This window comes from Eucalyptus grandis, chromosome 9, assembly GCF_016545825.1.
Source record: "Eucalyptus grandis isolate ANBG69807.140 chromosome 9, ASM1654582v1, whole genome shotgun sequence".
Lineage (NCBI taxonomy): Eukaryota > Viridiplantae > Streptophyta > Magnoliopsida > Myrtales > Myrtaceae > Eucalyptus > Eucalyptus grandis.
In genome coordinates, this window is record NC_052620.1 from 25,710,408 (window position 1) to 25,732,328 (window position 21,921).

The following is a 21,921-nucleotide window of genomic DNA, read 5'->3' on the forward strand; positions in this document are numbered from 1 at the left end:
CAACTGGAAATAGGCACAACTGGAAATAGGCACACACACATTGTCTTCCCAGAAAGATCTAGCTCTTCTAACTGCTGTGAAATGTTCTTGATTTCTAATTGGGCTGTGGAATTCCAGGATATGGCAACCGCCTCTGCTACCATCGCTCCTTTGGCTCTCACTGCCTCTGCCTCTGCCGTGACCAAAGGAAAGAGGACGAACAATCTGAATTACATAACAGGAATGAATGCATTTGGTGGGCTAAAAGCTCACAACAGAGTGGCTTCCCTAGGAGTCCCTGTGTGCACTGAGCAGTCATTTGCAAACATGGTGGGCTCTTTGAGGTCACAAGGAAAAGGCAGAGGCGGAGGCACTCTGTCTTCTAAGTGCAATGCTGTTGGTGAGATATTTCGGATTGCAGCCATCATGAATGGCCTTGTTCTAGTTGGTGTTGCAGTTGGGTTTGTTCTTCTCAGGATTGAAGCCTCTGTGGAAGAAGCCGACTGAGATGTCATAAGATAATTTCATGATAGGTTGCAGCTTATTGTATTCTTTGCAATGATCTCATTCCTTTAGCTACTGTCAAACCAAAAGATGGCAATTTTGTATGTTTCTTTCTACTAAAGATTGCATTCAAACCAGATTCTACCCTGTGCATCTCGATGGCTAGTTTTCATTGCAAGGATCATGTGTTTCATGTCAAGGGCTAAATTGGCTTGGTCATCGTTTACTTGGCAGCACATACAGGAACTTTTACTCAAACAGCACCGATACATTAAAGTCACAGAGACTAAATTTGAAAAATTGGAAGGAATTTGGACTGAATTCTGATGAGGCATTTACAGCTTGAGAGTCTGGCAGCAATAATTTTCTGAACAACCATTCTCAGACATTAACTGTCATTTTCAGGCAACCATGGCACGCGGCATACTTTGCAATGCAACAAAAATGCAAAGTTGTGGGCCTCGCTCTGTGTACTTGCACAGAAATGCTATCTCCCTCCAATCAGGGACTGCTGATCTTGAAACTTATGCCCTTTCCTGTCAACCACTCTCAACGTTGACAATGAACAATGGGGCTGCTAACTCTACTACTTGAGAAAAGATTTGGTGCGTTTGAGATTCCTTCGGTTTTATGTTGTCTAAGTATGTATCCTATCCAAAGCAATAAACGCATAAGCTTTCATCAAAATTAGAAGACAAGCATTTCATGAATAATTAAGGTGTTGTTTGGTAATGTTCCGAGGAACACTTGTTTCTATTTTTTTTTCCCCGGAACAGAAATAGAACAAAAAGTGCGTTTAGTAATTTTTTTGTTTTCGGGAATAGATTTAGAACAGAAACAAGAAATTAAAAAAAAAAAAAGTGACAACAATGAAATTTAGAGTAAGAGGAAAATCCATCGACTTTAAAAATCATGAGGGTTCAAGTCCCTCTATCCCCAAAAAAGGACCATTTGACTCCTTAACTTAATGATTTTTTTTTTTAATTCCCGAGAACAACTCAAAAAACAAGTTTTTGTTTCTTTTCTTTTCTTCCTTTTCTTCCTTTTCTTTTTCTCTTCCTTTCTTCTTCCCTAACTGGTCACTGGCTCGGCGATGGCTGGCAATCGGCTAGATGAGGTTGCCTCGAGCTCGCCGACCACCGGCGAGGCTCGGGGCCTCACCGTGGCCGGGCAAGGTTGAGCCTCGCCCAAATCTGGCAAGGCCGAGCCTCACCCGGCCACCGTAAGGCTCAGGGGACCTCACCGGTGGCCGGTGAGGCTCCCAAGGCCGGCGAACGACTAAGAGGAAGGAGAAGGAAAAAAAATGTAATAAAATTATTAATATATTAAAAGAAATTTTAAGTCACAAAAATTTTGGGATTGTACTAAACGTGTTTTTGTTCCTAGAATATAAATTTTTATAATTACCAAATGCCTTAAAATGCTCAAAATTGTTATTGAGAATAAAAATAGAAAAAATATATGTTTTTTAAAAGAAACTATTTCTGGGAACATAAATGTCACCATATATTTTCTAAGTGCCTCCGATAATATCTTTAAACTTTGAAGGATGAAAAAAGATATGTTTTCACATGTGGTTCTCTAATCGCAAAACATGCAGCTGTGGTTGCCCTTTCTAGACATATGACACAATTTCATCCGATCAATACGTTTGAGTTGTGTCAACGGCACCTCGTGATAACAGAGTTTGTGACTGCCATTGCACAGATGTACAAGCAAAAAATGTCGGCGCTGTCTTCTAGTTGTTGATGCTTGTGGGATGCAATTACACTACGAGATCTAATTTCAATTGAAATGAAACTTCTGTCAAAGTCGAGATCCCATAAGATGTACCCTCCAGTTAACTGGACTGGATATGCAGAACACAGCAAACAGGTTAAGGACCTCTGATTGATGTGATACGCAACGAGTACTTGCACAAGTACACTCAAACCGATGCACAAAATAAGTCGTGTTCCAACATGTGTTCCTTCTTTTGTTTTCGTTTTTCCTTCCATTTTTTTGCATAGCTGACATAGTGTACTTTTGGATTGTATAGGGATCTCTGGGAATGATCCAATCAGATGTAATGAATTAGCAGATCCATAATCAAGCCTGAAGATTTTCATGATTAGAATAGCTCCCCATTAGAGGAGGTAATATGGTTATAAGCAGACTGCCGGATGCTAACACTAGTGATTTCTCTTTTCAAACGAGGTTAAGAATAGTCATTGGTTGTATTAGGTGATCTCAGGCCTCTCTCACCTCAAAAGTTAGCTCAAGAGATGAGGTTTGTCCTCATGCTTATAAACTAACCATTAGCCCCTCCCACAACCAATATAGGACAATTTCAACAATCTTCCCCTCAAACATTAGGCCTTAAATTAGAGGCGCAATAATCTGTAACTCTCCTATGCGACTCAAATCTAAACTTATTGGCAAATTGGGCTCAAATACTAATATTGAGTGATCTTGGGCTTCTCTTACCCAAAAGCTAATTCAAGGGGTAAAGTTTTCCTCGTACTTATAAATTGACCACCCGCTCCTTTCACAACCAATGTAAGACAACCTCAACAAGTTGGACGTTTTTTTTTCTCTCTCTATTGGATGAGAATTGTGTGCTTTGACTTGCTTTCAAGATAAGATACGGTAGAAGATAACTCTTCTGGTCAGGTCATTTTCACCAAACACTGCATTTCTCGCTGAGAAAATGTAAGAGAATTGCATTGCAGATATAGTTTCTTCCAAGAAAGGGACAGAGTTCGCAATCTGCTCGCCGTCCATCCCGTCCCTGAAAAGATTGACCTATTACACTATTTCCCGTTTCTGAGGATCAAATAGCGATCAAGCCAGAGAGAATTGCTTGTGAACAATACATAAATACATAGTTTTAGAATCCAAGGAGAGGAATCTCTCTCTCTCTCTCTCTCATGCACGTACACGTGTGCAGACGTGACTGGTAGTAGAAACTGTTCTCTTCTATATAGATGGGTGGCCATCAATTTTAAGAGACTTTTCTTGCCTCCTACAGTCCAGTCCAAACTAAAACAGAAAGCTTCCCACAATAATCGGGACTCCTCAATGTCCACTCGCTCCCCTCAGAAAGAAAATAACGTGTTCCCATTGTCCATATTCATTTTACGGATCAAGTAGATGATATGACATTCAACAAACAATTTGGCTGGCGCTTGGAAAGGAAAGCATATATTCCCCACATATCGCTCATTTGGCTGTTGGTTTTATCCTCTGCATCATCCATGAAACAAGTCTAGATAATGGTTTATCACTTTGCGTTCCCGTAAAGTCTTCTAAGCCTTCGTCGTATCAGCAAAACAGGCCATCCCGACGTTGCTCACAAACCATCTCAAGACTAACTGCAAACCATGGAGCTGCTCTCCCTCGACCTTCAAAAGATTGGCCTTGCTGTTCTTCTAGTCATCATCTATCTCAGTGCTTCACTGCACAGATCCAAAAGAAGCAACAAAAGGGGCCAAACACTACCAGAGGCAGCAGGAGCATGGCCTTTGTTTGGCCATCTTCATCTTCTGGGGCCAAACAAGCTACTGCACAGAATCCTGGCAGCCATGGCCAATCAGTATGGACCGGCCTTCTCTATCCGCCTCGGCATACACCGAGTACTCGTGGTAAGTAACTGGGAAGTGGCTAAAGAGTGTTTCACTTCAAATGACAGGGTCTTTCCCACCCGGCCCAGATCACTATCTGTCAAACTCATGGGTTATGACCATGCCATGTTTGGATTTGCTCCTTACGGTCCATACTGGCGCGGTATGAGGAAGCTCGCCGTGGTTGAGCTCCTCTCAAACCATCGGCTCGATTTGTTGAAGCATGTGAGAGATGCAGAAACCAATCTTTTCGTCAAGGGGTTGTACGAGAAATGGTTAAGCAACGGTGAAATCCCAGTTACAATGGAGATGGAGAAGAATTTTGGGCATGTGGCTATGAATATAACGGTGAGGATGGTCGCAGGAAAACGTTATCTGAGTGGCAACGAAGGGGATGAAGAGGAGTCATCAAGATGCCGCAAAGCTCTGGGAGATTTCTTCCATCTTGTGGGGGAATTTATGGTCTCAGATGCAATACCTTTTCTAGGATGGCCAGATGCAGTGAGGGTAAGAAATGTTTAAACATAATCAAATCGTTATCGAATCAATCAACCAGAAGTTTGATCCAATCGACAAGCAACGCATGTATCACTCGAATTTTTCTAATAGCTTTGTCTATTGAGTCCCCATATCAACCATACCATAAATCATTGCCTAGCTAAATACTCTTTTTGTGAAGGGACGTGTGGCTGAAATGAAGAGGACCGCCAAGGAACTGGATTGGGTCCTGGGAAGGTGGGTCGAGGAGCACCGGAAAAGAAGGGCCGTCGCAAAAGTCGAGGATGATGAGCAAGACTTCATTCATTTCATGCTCTCTGCAACGGAATTGGAGGAAGGGAAGTACTCTGTTCAAGAGGCTGATACCATCGTCAAGGCCACTTGCTTGGTAAACCTGTTAAAACTTTCACTGCAAAACCTTCTCGATCATTTTTTACATTTTTTTCTTCTTTAAGGCTGCTAGCTAACAGTTTTGGTCCGTGTCTGTGCTCCTAGTTCCCAGTCAGATTAACAAGTTAAGATGTAGAAGTCGAAGTAAGTGATAGCGAAAACCTCTTTATAAGAAGTTCAAACACGATTGATTCCAGGTCAGGACCCACGACCAGGAAAGTCTAGCCAATCAAGGAAATCTATGCAACTGCTTTAGAGGGTCACCACACATTTCAGGAAAAAATCTACGCCATGATAGACATACAAATTAGTCATTACACAAACTTGCGATGTCATTTAGAACGAAAAATCGAGAGAAAAAAGGGCTTCTTCATTTAATTATTTCCAAAATAACCTAAAATTCAAACTTCTACAATGTCTCCAAGTGGCAATATATCATATCAGCAAAAAACATTTCAATGCTCATATAGAAAAGAAAAGAAGAAAAACAAAACATTGCAATGCTTGAATATTAGAAGATGAATACGTTCTTCATTTTACAAACTTTTGGACTCTTACCCTAAATCGTTTAATTAACTACAACAAGAGCACAAAACTAGCCACTGGGAAATGATATTCATTTATATTGCAGAGTGTGATCTTGGGGGGCAATGACACCACAGTGTTGACTCTTACATGGGCACTATCACTTCTCCTAAACAACCCCCACTCGCTAGAAAGGGCACAAGATGAACTGGATGTCCAAGTTGGCAAGCACCGCCAAGTGGAAGAATCGGACATAAAGAACTTAACCTACTTACAAGCTGTAGTCAAGGAAACACTGCGTCTTTACCCTGTACTGCCACTTTCTGTACAAAGGGAAGCCATGGAAGACTGCATCGTAGCCGGCTTCCATGTCCCGGCAGGTACGCGCCTTATGGTTAACTTGTGGAAGCTGCAACGTGACCCCAGAGTCTGGTCACACGCATCAGAGTTTCAGCCAGAGAGATTCCTGACCGACCATGTTCATGTGGATGTTAGAGGTCAATCTTTTGAATATATACCATTCGGTACTGGTAGGAGGATGTGCCCAGGGGTCTCGTTTGGCCTACAGGTAGTGCAACTTATTCTTGCCCGGCTGCTTCATGCATTCAAACTGGAAAGAGTCTCGGGTGCAGAGGTTGATATGAGTGAGAGTCCTGGATTGACAATGCCCAGAGCAACACCACTGGAGGCTGTACTTACACCAAGGTTACCAGCCACATGCTACTAAGCGTTTACAGAGAAAGCAACAAGTCAAGTGTGTCCCATGTCTGTACCTATATTCACACTACATATCTGCCTGTATGCATAAGTTAAATGGAGTTCCCAAGTTTGCTCTGCCTTGCCTTGTCAATCATTTGCTGCAATACATCTCTAGCCTAATTTCTTCTGAAAAAATAATATGGTTGAAGTTTCCTCATATTGATCTGCCACCTCCCCTTATCAAGTAAAACAGCCATGATGCTGGTTAAGTCGATGTGACAACCCAAATCTGATCCCAGCCAGGAGCTGATGGGCCCCTAATCACCCTTACATACGCGGCAAAACATATCCCTTCATGTGATATATTCAACTTTCTAAACATAGAGGTATTAATGGTATCTTCTCAAAGAAAAAAAGAACTTTGTCGCGACCTCCCCAAAGCGGGTGCGACCTCCCCAAAGCGGGTTGGACCACCTAAGGGTTGGTAATGGATTCATGCTAAGCCTGCTTCTGAGCTCTCTAAGCTCATACCAATTCACAACTTATGGTTTAAGTTTTTAACATGCAAATGATGTTTATCATGGAGTCGCCACTAATCTATTTTTGGTGGGTCGATTAGAAACCAAGTAAAGTAATGGGAGAATTACTTCACTCCTACGGACTAGAGATTGTGAGTTCGGGGACTTGATTACACTAGATTTCTCTAATGCCCTTTCGGTACCATTCTTTTATTTTCAAAAATATTTTTGCAAGCAGCTTGAATTGATTTTAATTTATCTTCCTAACATGTGAGGTGATCATGCGGGTGCGCAAACCACCAATTTAACACCCAAGAAAGCAATGAATAAATTGCAAGACTTATCTCATAGCAATGAAAGTATTTGCATTGTTAGATCAGAATTCACATCAACAGACCTAGATATGATTTCTAATTAACACGCAATTTCCTTTTTTTTTTGGTTTTCACTTATTTAATGAGAATCATGCTTCATGCAATGCATACTATTAAATTTAACATGATATGTCATGGTAGTATATCCTAAACTATATGACATGAGCAAAATAATAATTTTTTTTTAGAAATGTAATAATTAAATGTGCAACCTAAATTAACCTAATGACTTAATTATAATGACGAGCAATTTCTAATTAAATGAACCTAATAACAATCACTAAATGACATCTAATCCTACATGGCATGCACATGACATTTTTTCTTTTTTTCTTAAAAAATGCAATTTATCCTAGAAAATAAAACTAATTTATTCTAAGACATTTTTTGTATTTTTCATGAAATTCGAATAAAAATGAAAATTATCTATCTAAATTAAAATATCATCTAATTTGTATTAGGAATGAGGTTAAGCCAAATCCCGATTTAAACTAGAATGTTATCGTAACTTAGAAATCCCTAACTAAAATGCAATCTATCTAAAAATTTATCTAAACTCATAATAAATTAAAAAACTATTATCTAGAATTAAATTATATGAAATTTTACCCTAAAATGCAATGACATGCAAAGAATGCCATAATTCTAATTTTTTTTATGTTTTTGTATTAATTTCGAAATTAAAAATTGTCAAGGTATTAAACATGAAACCTAAGTTAAAAAACTAGCAGCCTAAATTGATTGATTTGATTTTTTTAATTCGAAATAAAATTCCTATTCTAAATATGCAAACCTTAAAATAGGAAATAAACCTAATTCTAACCTACATTTTTTTGGATTTTTATTTTTTATTTTATGAAAGCGAAATTCAACCAACACCACTAAAAATCGACAGGATAGGATTGATATCTAAAAATCACGAACCATATCTCGCGCATGAGATCGGGTTGGCCATTTTAAATAAAATCGCGAATCAAATTTCTGCGTGAGATTGGATTTGGCGATTTTTCAAGAATTTGAATGGATTTCGGACGCGAAAATCGGACTATCAATCACAAATTTCACATGCTATTTCATGTTGAACATTCTCAATCTTATATTAAGGAATAATTCTACTAAAAAAGAACAAAGCAAATGATAAATAAATAAATAAAATAAACAAAAACACTACCTAGTTTAGATGATTCGTTTCCAAAACGGGACCGGCAACAAGGGACTCACGAACGGCAGCGATGACACGGCCACGAAGGTTGGGGACCTGTGATTCAGTTGTTCGCCAGAGGCTCTACGGGTGGCTTGGATAAGCTGCAGTGTTTGGTTCGAGCTGATTGGCTTGTTAGCAAGAAGTGCTCGTAGATCAATGGGGTCCACACACGTGTATTTCTTTTCGTGAATGGGTCTCCACTAATTCCCACCTTCACCATTTTGCTGTTTTGCTCTTTTTCCTTTTATTATCTTTCCTCCCCAGAGCACGTGACTTTGGAATTCGCTGCAGGTGGAGATATCTGCAAAATAAAAGCACATGAAGGATTCAGGTGGACAGTGGCGACATTCCAGAGTTGGATTCAGCAGCACTGTCGTCTTTGCCGAGGGATAGCGTCGAGCAGCGTTCACCGGTAGAAGATTGGTAATAGTGTCGTTGCTGCTCATGGCATCGAGCTGGGTTCCGGCGAGCGGTGGCAACAGCAATGAGGGCGGTGATGTGAGCACCGGCTTGGACGAGTAACTTCGGTGCAGCAACGGGGGGTGGGGGTGCGGAGCAGAGGCGGAGCTCGCGGCGGCTGGCGTCAACAGCAGCGGTGGTGGACGCGGGGGCGGCGCAGGCACGGAGAGAGGGACAACGGCGACTAGCGGAACGGCGGTGGCGCGACGCGGGCTGCTGCAGTGACGGCTGGCGGAGAGAGACACCGGCGTTCGGAGGGGTGGCGGTGCAGCGCAGGGATCGGCTCAATGGCAGCGGGCTCGCGACCAAAGATCCTGCAATAAAACTTGTGGAACCGACTCGGTTCGGACACGAGTGAGAATAGGGGGCGGTAGGAACGCAACAGCAGCTCCTGGTCAATCTCGTCGTGGGCTTTATGGAGGCAACTCAGGCGCAGCAACTGGAGAGGAAGAGCTGGTGGACTCGGCGGACTGAGAGGCAGCGGCGCGGGCGGCGGCAGCGACGGCGTTCGCGCGGGCTGCTGCGACGGTTGCTGCAGTGGTGGCGACGAGCAGAGGTGGCTGCTGGTTGCAGGAGTCTGGGACGGTACGGAACGGCAGGGGTCGACGGCAAAGCCTCGCAAAGAAGAAGAACAGCAACTGTTCTTTATTCTCTCTTTTTTTGCTTTTCTTTTCTCTCGCCTCTCACGTCCACTCTACGGGCTCTCTTTTTTTTTTTAATAGCTCTTTTTCTCACAAACCTCTCAAGTGAATTTTTTCGTTCCCTCCTCCTTGACTTCACCTTCGGTTTTCCTCTAACGAGACTCTCTATCTCTCTTAATCTCTTCTTTTTTCACTCGTCTGTATGTCTCTCAGCGGGCCTTTTTCATAGATTTTTCTCTTAACTCCTCTGGCCTCCCTCTCCGACCACACTCCTTCCGTGGTCTTATTTATAGGCGTTCCACCACCTCTTGAAGATAGCCGACTTTAGTGTGAAAAGATCCAGCCGCAACTTTTCCAAAATCCAAGTTCAACTTTGCTTTCTTTCTTCTCCAGACCTTTCTTTCGATCTCCACTCCAGCAAGGAAAATATTATAAAAAGGTTAGCCCATCTTCTTGCAGGCGTCCGTAGAATTTTCACGTCCCCCATTCCATGCATGCATGTGCATGCATTAATGAGGGGGGAGAAAATGGACGTTGGATTCTTCTTTCTTCTTCATGCTTGGAGCTTCTTGTGCGGCTACTTGTCCCTCCCTTCTATAGGATTGCCGCAACTTTTGACTTTTCTTGTTTATTACTTGCTTCCTTCTTCAGCAAATTTCTCGTTGCTTCTCCTGACAACCCACACTTGAGAGAGAGCATATTATATAATATATCATGGGCTCATTTTGCTTCTCTGAGGGCTCATCTAGAATCCTCACGTTCGCCGAATTTGTGCGTGCATGCGCATGAATTAATGAGGGAGAGACAACGGACGTGCAAGAACCTCCTTCCTCTTTTTTTTTTTTTTTTTTTGACTTTCGCTCTTTTACGCGTTCAGACAAGCGAAGAGAGACCATTCCTTCTGTGAACATTATCGACCACGAGCCGCTGCGTCTTGTTGCCTTTTGGTACCGATGCATATGTAACTACATGAAATATAATTTTTACTATTTTTTTTAGGGGTTAAAGATTAATCCCTAAAATTTTTTATGTAATTAATTACTAAATGATTAGTCAAAATTTAGGCGTCAACAAACTGGAGCATGGATCTTTTTTAGACTCTCTTGCCATTATAAATGCAAATGTAGCCATTGGTGATGTTACGCTAAATTACAATGGGCCAAATAATATGATCTTGCAACCGCATCCGCTACTGGAAAGAACATTTTACAGAAGTACATTCTTACAGATTTCTTATCACCATGGAGCACTAACCTCCTCCTGGAACACATGTTCATGCATTCCTTTAGTGCCAGCCGCCATGTTTTCCTCCAATTGCAATTTCATATACACAAGAATTTTAACATTTGACGTTAGCTTTTCCCATAAGAAAATATTTTTTATTTTTAAAAATTGAAAAAATACCCAAAACTCAATAACTATTTAGCTCCAAAGTTGGATTTTTTTTTTTTTCATTTGTAAAAGCAAATCAGATATCTATCAATATAATTTAAGAATTTCAATAAAATTATCTAGAGACCAAGTTATGGTAATAGCCTGGAATAGTCAGTTAACCATCAAATAGAAAAAATATCAGCATTATTATAGCAAGGGAATTCTATGAATTCAAATTTTTTGAATATATATAAATAATATATTATTATATATGTTGACCTTACTTTTCGTGCGCGAGACAATATTTGTATTTTCCCACAATATTATAGCGGGTGGTCACTCCTCGCTGCTTTCTCAAGTGCGTCCAGTCACTCCCTTTTCTGATTCGTCTCCGTTTGGAAAGCCAGTAAGGATAGGGGAGAAAGTGAAGGAAAAAGCAGCGAGAAAGTGAGAGAAAAAGGCGAGAAAATCCCCTTAGAAAAATCATTCCGTCCCTCCTTTCAATTTCAGCTCTCAATTGGTTGGTCTGGAAAGGCCTTATTCTCTGCTTCACAATGGAACGAGCGCATCATAACTCTAGTATTGCATTCAATTGACTTCCCATCGGGTGTTTCTCCTTCTATCCATTATGGAATTCTGCTCGACCGACAAACGTGAAATCCACTCCGAGTTTTCTCGAAGCACTCCTTCTATGCCTCAGAACCAATACTAGACGTGCCAACGAGTTCGCTCTTCTCACCAAGAAGCAGGAAATGAATCACAGTGAAGAAACAAAGAAGGCAATTAGCACGTACCTCGTGCTCCTGCTGTGACTCACCTTTCCCCATACTCTCAAACACAGACACCCTGGAATCCTAAGGAACAAAAACTTGCTGGAGACGTCATGATGAGATAACGCCAAAATTTGAACCTTTCATTGAAGAAAGATACAAATTAGTTTAGTAAAGTATCTCTAGAACCATCCCAAAGATTGACTCTCCTAGTGTTATCTGATATTCAGGGAACGTTGAAGAGAGGAAAGCTGCTAATGAAGATCCTACCAATGTGAAGAGGTACATCAACCTCAAAAATCCTTACTTCGTGACGGTGGTCCAGGCTCTAAGAAGTTCTTACTTGGTATGCTTGCTCTTCAATCCCGTTTTCGTCTCGCATTGTGTATCCTCTTAAAGTGTGATCTTGTTATGAATGTTTTGCTCTTGCCTTCATAGATCCGCAGTCTGTCAATTTTGCTGCCATGTCACTCTTTCTTTCTTGCTCTACAGAATGATCATTACAGAACACTTATTTTTACAAATGAGAGATTTTGGCCTAGAATTATTGACATAGAGTCCTCATCGCATTCACCTGTCTTGTTGCAGTATGTTCCACGCAGTGTCCTTATCGATTATGAACTCAAGTTACCTCAGGCCGTTTTGTTCCACGATCCCACTTGGAGGACATGGAGAGGGACGGTTAAGGTGTGGACAGACAGCCACACCTGGATCACCGGCTGGGGGGCCTTATGCCGCCATAACAATTTAAAGATTAACGACCGGTGTATATGTGAGCTTCTGGAGGAAAATGGAGTCACCGATCGCATCATTAAGGTTCACATCATAGGAGGCAACAGTACCTGAAAACCCCAGCTCGTGGTGCCCAATCTGATCTGGGACTTTGGCTAGCTGTGATTAATTTTTCATGTGAAAGTTCCAGTTATTTGAACGGTACTTTATTACTATGCTGGACTTCAATGTGGTTCCTGTTGTGTCATATGTTCAAAACAATGTTATATGCTTTTATTCGGTTCTTCAGTTCTTGCAAGTCTTGTAATTGCACTGGGATTTAATAGATAGAACAAGCTGGCATGAACGGGTAGTCCATATTCACTGCAAACCAAAGGCTCTAACTTCATTGCTTTTCTTGGACAATATTTGAAGCTGCAGCAAATCTGCCCTCGAGCCAACCACACTCACCTTATCCTTTCTCTATCTCCCATTCTTCCACATACAAAGCCTCACTTTCCCTCCATTTAGTTCAGCAAGCTCAGAGAAGTAACCCGCTGCTTAAAAAAAGGTATTGAACATTTTCAACTGGAAATAGGCACACACACATTGTCTTCCCAGAAAGATCTAGCTCTTCTCACTGCTGTGAAATGTTCTTGATTTCTAATTAGGCTGTGGAATTCCAGGATATGGCAACCGCCTCTGCTACCATTGCTTCTTTGGCTCTCACCGCCTCTGCGTCTGCCTCTGCCGTGAGCAAAGGAAAGAGGACGAACAATCTGAATTACATAACAGGAATGAATGCATTTGGTGGGCTAAAAGCTCACAACAGAGTGGCTTCCCTAGGAGTCCCTGTGTGCACTGAGCAGTCATTTGCAAACATGGTGGGCTCTTTGAGGTCACAAGGAAAAGGCAGAGGCAGAGGCACTCTTGTCTTCTAAGTGCAATGCTGTTGGTGAGATATTTCAGATTGCGACCATCATGAACGATCTTGTTCTAGTTGGTGTTGCAGTTGGGTTTGTTCTTCTTAGGATTGAAGCCTCTGTGGAAGAAGCCGACTGAGAAGTTATAAGATAATTTCACGATAAGTTGCAGCTTATTGTATTATTTGCAATGATCTCATTCCTTTAGCTACTGTCAAGCCAAAAGATGGCGATTTTGTATGTTTCTTTCTACTAAAGATTGCATTCAAACCAGATTCTACCCTGTGCATCTCGATGGCTAGTTTTCATTGCAAGGATCATGTGTTTCATGTCGAGGGCTAAATTGGCTTGGTCATTGTTTACTTGGCAGCACATACAGGAACTTTTACTCTAACAGCACCGATACATTAAAGTCACAGAGATTAAAATGGAAAAATTGGAAGGAATTTGGACTGAATTCTGATGAGGCATATACAGCTTACAAAAGGTACTATCAGAGAGTCTGACAGCAAGAATTTTCTGAACAACCATTCTTAGACATTAACTGTCATTTTCAGGCAACCATGGCACGACGACATACTTTGCAATGCAACAAAAATGCAAAGTGGTGGGCCTCGCTCCATGTACTTGCACAGAAATGCTATCTCCCTCCAATCGGGGACTGCTGATCTTGAAACTTATGCCCTTTCCTGTCAACCACACTCAACGTTGACAATGAACAATGGGGCTGCTAACTCTACTACTTGAGAAAAGATTTGGTGCGTTTGAGATTCCTTCGGTTTTATGTTGTCTAGTATGTATCCTATCCAAAGCAATAAACGCATAAGCTTTCATCAAAATTAGAAGACAAGCATTGCATGAATAATTAAGTGCCTCCGGTAACATCTTTAAACTTTGAAGGATGCAAAAAGATCTGGTTTCACATGTGGTTCTCTAATCGCAAAACATGCAGCTGTGGTTGCCCTTTCTAGACATGACACAATTTCATCCGATCAATACGTCTGAGTTGTGTCAATGGCACCTCGTGATAACAGAGTTTGTGACTGCCATTGCACAGATGTACAAGCAAAAATGTCAACAGTGTCTTCAAGTTGTTGATGCTTGTGGGATGCAATTACGCTACAAGATCTAATTTCAATTGAAATGAAACTTCTGTCAAAGTCGACATCCCATAAGATGTACCCTCCAATTAACTGGACTGGATATGCAGAACACAGCATACAGGTTAAGGACCTCTGATTGATGCGATACGCAACGAGTACTTGCACAAGTACACTCAAACCGATGCACAAAATAAGTTGTGTTCCAATGTGCGTTCCTTCTTTTGTTTTCGTTTTTCCATCCATTTTTTGCATAGCTGACATAGTGTACTTTTGGATTGTATAGGGATCTCTGGGAATGATCCAATCAGATGTAATGAATTAGCAGATCCATAAACAAGTCTGAAGATTTTCATGATTAGAATACCTCCCCATTAGAGGAGGTAATATGGTTATAAGCAGACTGCCGGATGCTAACACTAGTGATTTCTCTTTTCAAACAAGGTTAAGAATAGTCATTGGTTGTATTAGGTGATCTCGGGCCTCTCTCACCTCAAAAGTTAGGTCAAGGGGTGAGGTTTTCCCTCATGCTTGTAAACTAACCATTAGCCCCTTCCACAACCGATATAGGACAATTTCAACAATCTCCCCATCAAACATCAAGCCCTGAATCAGAGGCGCAACAATATGTAACTCTCCTCTGTGACTCTTGAGTCTAAAGTTACTGGCAAATTGGGCTCAAATACCAATATTGGATGATCTTGGGCTTCTCTTACCCTAAAAGCTAGCTCAAGGAGTAAAGTTTTCTCTTGTACTTGTAAATTGACTACCTGCTCCTTCCACAACCAATGTAGGATAACCTCAACAAGTTGGACATTCTTTTTTCTCTCTACGGTAGAAGACAACTCTTCTGGTCAGGTCATTTTCACCAAACACTGCAATGCTTAAATGTAAGAGAATTGCATTGCGGATATAATTTCTTCCAAGAAAGGGGCAGAGTTCGCAATCTGCTCACCGTCCAGCCCGTCCCTGAAAAGATTGACCTATTACACTATTTCCCGTTTCTGAGGATTAAATAGCGAAGCCAGAGAGAATTGCTTGTGAACAATACATAAATACATAGTTTTAGAATCCAAGGAGAGAAAACTCTCTCTCTCTCTCTCTCTCTCTTCTCTCGCATGCGCACACACGTGTGCAGACGTGACTGGTAGTAGAAACTGTTCTCTTCTAGATGGATCAGTGGCCATCAATTTTAAGAGACTTTTCTTGCCTCCTACAGTCCAGTCCACTCACTCCCCTCAGAAAGAAAATAATGTGTTCCCATTGTCCATATTCATTTTACGGATCAAGTAGATGATATGACATTCAACAAACAATTTGGCTGGCGCTTGGAAAGGAAAGCATATATTCCCCACATATCGCTCATTTGGCTGTCGGTTTTATCCTCGGCATCATCCATGAAACAAGTCTAGATAATGGTTTATCACACTGCGTTCCCATAAAGTCTTCTAAGCCTTTGTCGTATCAGCAAAACAGGCCATCCGGAGTTGCTCACAAACCATCTCAAGACTAAAGCAAACCATGGAGCTGCTCTCCCTCGACCTTCAAAAGATTGGCCTTGCTGTTCTTCTAGTCATCATCTATCTCAGTGCTTCACTGCACAGATCCAAAAGAAGCAACAAAAGGGGCCAAACACTACCAGAGGCAGCAGGAGCATGGCCTTTGTTTGGCCATCTTCATCTTCTGGGGCCAAACAAGCTACTGCACAGAATCCTCGCAGCCATGGCCGATCAGTATGGACCGGCCTTCTCTATCCGCCTTGGCATACTCCGAGTACTCGTGGTAAGTAACTGGGAAGTGGCTAAAGAGTGTTTCACTTCAAATGACAGGGTCTTTCCCACCCGGCCCAGATCACTATCTATCAAACTCATGGGTTATGACCATGCCATGCTTGGATTCGCTTCTTACGGTCCATACTGGCGCGGTATGAGGAAGCTCGCCGTGGTTGAGCTCCTCTCAAACCACCGGCTCGATTCGTTCAAGCATGTGAGAGATGCAGAAACCAATCTTTTCGTCAAGGGGTTGTACGAGAAATGGTTAAGCAACGGTGAAAACCCAGTTACAGTGGAGATGGAGAAGGATTTTGGGCATGTGGCTATGAATATAACGGTGAGGATGGTCGCAGGAAAACGTTATCTGAGTGGCAACGAAGGGGATGAAGAGGAGTCATCAAGATGCCGCAAAGCTCTGGGAGATTTCTCCCATCTTGTGGGGGAATTTATGGTCTCAGATGCAATACCTTTTCTAGGATGGCTAGATGTAGTGAGGGTAAGAAATGTTTAAACATAATCAAATCGTTATCGAATCGATCAACCAAAAGTTTGATCCAATCGACAAGCAACGCACGTATCACACGAATATTCTAATAGCTTTGTCTATTGAGTCCCCATATCAACCATACCATAGATCATTGCCTAGCTAAATACTCTTTTTGTGAAGGGACGTGTGGCTGAAATGAAGAGGACCGCCAAGGAACTGGATTGGGTCCTGGGAAGGTGGGTCGAGGAGCACCGGAAAAGAAGGGCCGTCGCAAAAGTCGAGGATGATGAGCAAGACTTCATTCATTTCATGCTCTCTGCAACGGAATTGGAGGAAGGGAAGTACTCTGTTCAAGAGGCTGATACCATCGTCAAGGCCACTTGCTTGGTAAACCTGTTAAAACTTTCACTGCAAAACCTTCTCCATCATTTTTTACATTTTTTTGTTCTTTAAGGCTGCTAGCTAACAGTTTTGGTCCGTGTTTGTGCTCCTAGTTCCCAGTCAGATTAACAAGTTAAGATGTAGAAGTCGAAGTAAGTGATAGCGAAAACCTCCTTATAAGAAATTCAAACACGATTGATTCCAGGTCAGGACCCACGACGAGGAAAGTCTAGCCAATCAAGGAAATCTATGCAACTGCTTTAAAGGGTCACCACACATTTCAGGAAAAAATCTATGCCATGATAGACATACAAATTAGTCATTACACAAACTTGCGATGTCATTTAGAACGAAAAATCGAGAGAAAAAAGTGCTTCTTCATTTAATTATTTCCAAAATAACCTAAAATTCAAACTTCTACAATGTCTCCAAGTGGCAATATAACATATCAGCAAAAAACATTTCAATGCTCCTATAGAAAAGAAAAGAAGAAAAACAAAACATTGCAATGCTTGTATATTAGAAGATGAATATGTTCTTCATTTTACAAACTTTTGGACTTTTACCCTAAATCGTTTAATTAACTACAGCAAGAGCACAAAACTAGCCACTGGGAAATGATACTCATTTATATTGCAGAGTATGATCTTGGGGGCAATGACACCATAGTGTTGACTCTTACATGGGCACTATCCTTCTCCTAAACAACCCCCACTCGCTAGAAAGGGCACAAGATGAGCTGGATGTCCAAGTTGGCAAGCACCGCCAGGTGGAAGAATCGGACATAAAGAACTTAACCTACTTACAAGCTGTAGTCAAGGAAACACTGCGTATTTACCCTGTACTGCCACTTTCTGTACAAAGGAAGCCATGGAAGACTGCATCGTAGCCGGCTTCCATGTCCCGGCAGGTACGCGCCTTATGGTTAACTTGTGGAAGCTGCAACGTGACCCCAGAGTCTGGTCACACGCATCAGAGTTTCAGCCAGAGAGATTCCTGACCGACCATGTTCATGTGGATGTTAGAGGTCAATCTTTTGAATATATACCATTCGGTACTGGTAGGAGGATGTGCCCAGGGGTCTCGTTTGGCCTACAGGTAGTGCAACTTATTCTTGCCCGGCTGCTTCATGCATTCAAACTGGAAAGAGTCTCGGGTGCAGAGGTTGATATGAGTGAGAGTCCTGGATTGACAATGCCCAGAGCAACACCACTGGAGGCTGTACTTACACCAAGGTTACCAGCCACATGCTACTAAGCGTTTACAGAGAAAGCAACAAGTCAAGTGTGTCCCATGTCTGTACCTATATTCACACTACATATCTGCATGTATGCATAAGTTAAATGGAGTTCCCAAGTTTGCTCTGCCTTGCCTTGTCAATCATTTGCTGCAATGCATCTCTAGCCTAATTTCTTCTGAAAAAATAATATGGTTAAAGTTTCCTCATATTGATCTGCCACCTCCCTTATCAAGTAAAACAGCCATGATGCTGGTTAAGTCGATGTGACAACCCAAATCTGATCCCAGCCAGGAGCTGATGGGCCCCTAATCACCCGTACATACGCGGCAAAACATATCCCTTCATGTGATATATTCAACTTTCTAAACATAGAGGTATTAGTGGTATCTTCTCAAAGAAAAAAAGAACTGTGTCACGACCTCCCAAAGCGGGTTGGACCACCTAAGGGTTCGGCTAATGGATTGCTAAGCCTGGACTTAACTCGAAAGCTCATACCAATTCACAACTTATGGTTTAAGTTTTTAACATGCAAATGATGTTTATCATGGAGTCGCCACTAATCTATTTTTTGTGGGTCGATTAGAAACCAAGTAAAGTAATGGGAGAATTACTTCACTCCTACGGACTAGAGATTGTGAGTTCGGGGACTTGGTTACACTAGATTTCTCTAATGCCCTTTCGTTACCATTCTTTTATTTTCAAAAATATTTTTGCAGGCAGCTTGAATTGATTTTAATTTATCTTCCTAACATGTGAGGTGATCATGCGGGTGCGCAAACCACCAATTTAACACCTAAGAAAGCAATGAATAAATTGCAGGACTTATCTCATAGCAACGAAAGTATTTGCATTGTTAGATCAGAATTCACATCAACAGACCTAGATATGATTTCTAATTAACACGCAATTTCCTTTTTTTGGTTTTCACTTATTTAATGAGAATCATGCTTCATGCAATGCATACTATTAATTTAACATGATATGTCATGGTAGTATATCCTAAACTATATGACATGAGCAAAATAATAATTTTTTTTTAGAAATGTAATAATTAAATGTGCAACCTAAATTAACCTAATGACTTAATTATAATGACGAGCAATTTCTAATTAAATGAACCTAATAACAATCACTAAATGACATCTAATCCTACATGGCATGCACATGACATTTTTCTTTTTTCTTAAAAATGCAATTTATCCTAGAAAATAAAACTAATTTATTCTAAGACATTTTTTTGTATTTTTCATGAAATTCGGAATAAAAAATGAAAATTATCTATCTAAATTAAAATATCATCTAATTTGTATTAGGAATGAGGTTAAGCCAAATCCTGATTTAAACTAGAATGTTATCGTAACTTAGAAATCCCTAACTAAAATGCAATCTATCTAAAAATTTATCTAAACTCATAATAAATTAAAAAAACTATTATCTAGAATTAAATTATATGAAATTTTACCCTAAAATGCAATGACATGCAAAGAATGCCATAATTCTATTTTTTTTTTATGTTTTTGTATTAATTTCGAAATTAAAAATTGTCAAGGTATTAAACATGAAACCTAAGTTAAAAAACTAGCAACCTAAATTGATTGATTTGATTTTTTTAATTCGAAATAAAATTCATATTCTAAATATGCAAACCTTAAAACAGGAAATAAACCTAATTCTAACCTACATTTTTTTGGATTTTTATTTTTTATTTTATGAAAGCGAAATTCAACCAACACCACGGAAAATCAGAGATGATATGATTGATATTTAAAAATTGACGAACCATATCTCGCGCATGAGATCGGGTTGGCCAATTATAAATAAAATTGCGAATCAAATTTTTGGCATGAGATCGGATTAGCGATTTTTCAAGCAATTGCGAGTCGGATTTCGGGCGCGAAAATCGGACTGTCAATCACAAATTCCACATGCTATTTCATGTTGAACATTCTCAATCTTATATTAAGGAATAATTCTACTAAAAAGAACAAAACAAATGATAAATAAATAAATAAAATAAACAAAAACACTACCTAGTTTAGATGATTCGTTTCCAAAACGGGACCGGCAACAAGGGACTCACGAACGGCAGCGATGACACGGCCACGAAGCTTGGGGACCTGTGATTCAGTTGTTCGCCAGAGGCTCTACGGGTGGCTTGGGATAATGTTTTGCTCTTTTCCTTTTATTATCTTTCCTCCCCAGAGCACGTGACTTTGGAATTCGCTGCAGGTGGAGATATCTGCAAAATAAAAGCACATGAAGGTTCCTCACTCCTCGGGCTTATGAAAGTAACAAGGACACGACGGATTCAGGTGGACAGTGGCGACATTCCAGAGTTGGATTCAGCAGCACTGTCGTCTTTGCCGAGGGATAGCGTCGAGCAGCGTTCACCGGTAGAAGATTGGTAATAGTGTCGTTGCTGCTCGTGGCATCGAGCTGGGTTCCGGCGAGCGGTGGCAACAGCAATGAGGGCGGTGATGTGAGCACCGGCTTGGACGAGTAACTTCGGTGCAGCAACCGGGGGGGGAGCGAGCAGAGGGACGCGCGGTTGCTCGGCTGCAGGGGCGTTGCTGGCGATGGACGAGCGAGCAGGGGTGCGGAGCAGAGGCGGAGCTCGCGGCGGCTGGCGTCAACAGCAGCGGTGGTGGACGCGGGGGCGGCGCAGGCACGGAGAGAGGGACAACGGCGACTAGCGGAACGGCGGTGGCGCGACGCGGGCTGCTGCAGTGACGGCTGGCGGAGAGAGACACCGGCGTTCGGAGGCGTGGCGGTGCAGCGCAGGGATCGGCTCAATGGCAGCGGGCTCGCAACCAAAGATCCTGCAATAAAACTTGTGGAACCGACTCGGTTCGGACACGAGTGAGAATAGGGGGCGGTAGGAACGCAACAGCAGCTCCTGGTCAATCTCGTCGTGGGCTTTATGGAGGCAACTCAGGCGCAGCAACTCGAGAGGAAGAGCTGGTGGACTCGGCGGACTGAGAGGCAGCGGCGCGGGCGGCAGCAGCGACGGCGTTCGCGCGGGCTGCTGCGACGGTTGCTGCAGTGGTGGCGACGAGCAGAGGTGGCTGCTGGTTGCAGGAGTCTGGGACGGTACGGAACGGCAGGGATCGACGGCAAAGCCTCGCAAAGAAGAAGAACAGCAACTGTTCTTTATTCTCTCTTTTTTTGCTTTTCTTTTCTCTCGCCTCTCACGTCCACTCTACGGGCTCTCTTTTTTTAATAGCTCTTTTTCTCACAAACCTCTCAAGTGAATTTTTTCGTTCCCTCCTCCTTGACTTCACCTTCGGTTTTCCTCTAACGAGACTCTCTATCTCTCTTAATCTCTTCTTTTTTCACTCGTCTGTATGTCTCTCAGCGGGCCTTTTTCATAGATTTTTCTCTTAACTCCTCTGGCCTCCTTCCGACCACACTCCTTCCGTGGTCTTATTTATAGGCGTTCCACCACCTCTTGAAGATAGCCGACTTTAGTGTGAAAAGATCCAGCCGCAACTTTTCCAAAATCCAAGTTCAACTTTGCTTTCTTTCTTCTCCAGACCTTTCTTTCGATCTCCACTCCAGCAAGGAAAATATTATAAAAAGGTTAGCCCATCTTCTTGCAGGCGTCCGTAGAATTTTCACGTCCCCCATTCCATGCGTGCATGTGCATGCATTAATGAGGAGGGAGAAAATGGACGTTGGATTCTTCTTTCTTCTTCATGCTTGGAGCTTCTTGTGCGGCTACTTGTCCCTCCCTTCTATAAGATTGCCGCAACTTTTGACTTTTCTTGTTT

The 21,921-nt window shown here is 41.8% G+C and overlaps 2 protein-coding genes, 1 non-coding gene and 1 pseudogene across 3 annotated transcripts; all 4 read left to right on the forward strand.

Annotated features, from left to right (window-relative positions):
- Positions 1–120: 120 nt before the first annotated feature.
- On the forward strand, positions 121–486 carry LOC120288174. Its single transcript, XM_039301657.1, has one exon. It carries the CDS (start codon positions 121–123, stop codon positions 484–486), a length of 366 nt encoding a protein of 121 aa, XP_039157591.1.
- A 3,102-nt stretch (positions 487–3,588) lies between these two features.
- LOC104418788 (cytochrome P450 CYP82D47) lies at positions 3,589–6,333 on the forward strand. Its single transcript, XM_010030231.3, has 3 exons — positions 3,589–4,592; positions 4,765–4,971; positions 5,605–6,333. Exons 1-3 carry the CDS (start codon positions 3,846–3,848, stop codon positions 6,223–6,225), a joined length of 1,575 nt encoding a protein of 524 aa, XP_010028533.2. The 5' UTR covers positions 3,589–3,845; the 3' UTR covers positions 6,226–6,333.
- Positions 6,334–12,937: 6,604 nt separating this feature from the next.
- LOC104418790 lies at positions 12,938–13,310 on the forward strand. The gene has a single exon (XR_005546466.1). It is a non-coding gene; the product is annotated as an uncharacterized LOC104418790 (transcript).
- A 2,481-nt stretch (positions 13,311–15,791) lies between these two features.
- Positions 15,792–18,231, forward strand: LOC120288482 (annotated as a pseudogene).
- The last annotated feature ends 3,690 nt before the right edge of the window (positions 18,232–21,921 follow it).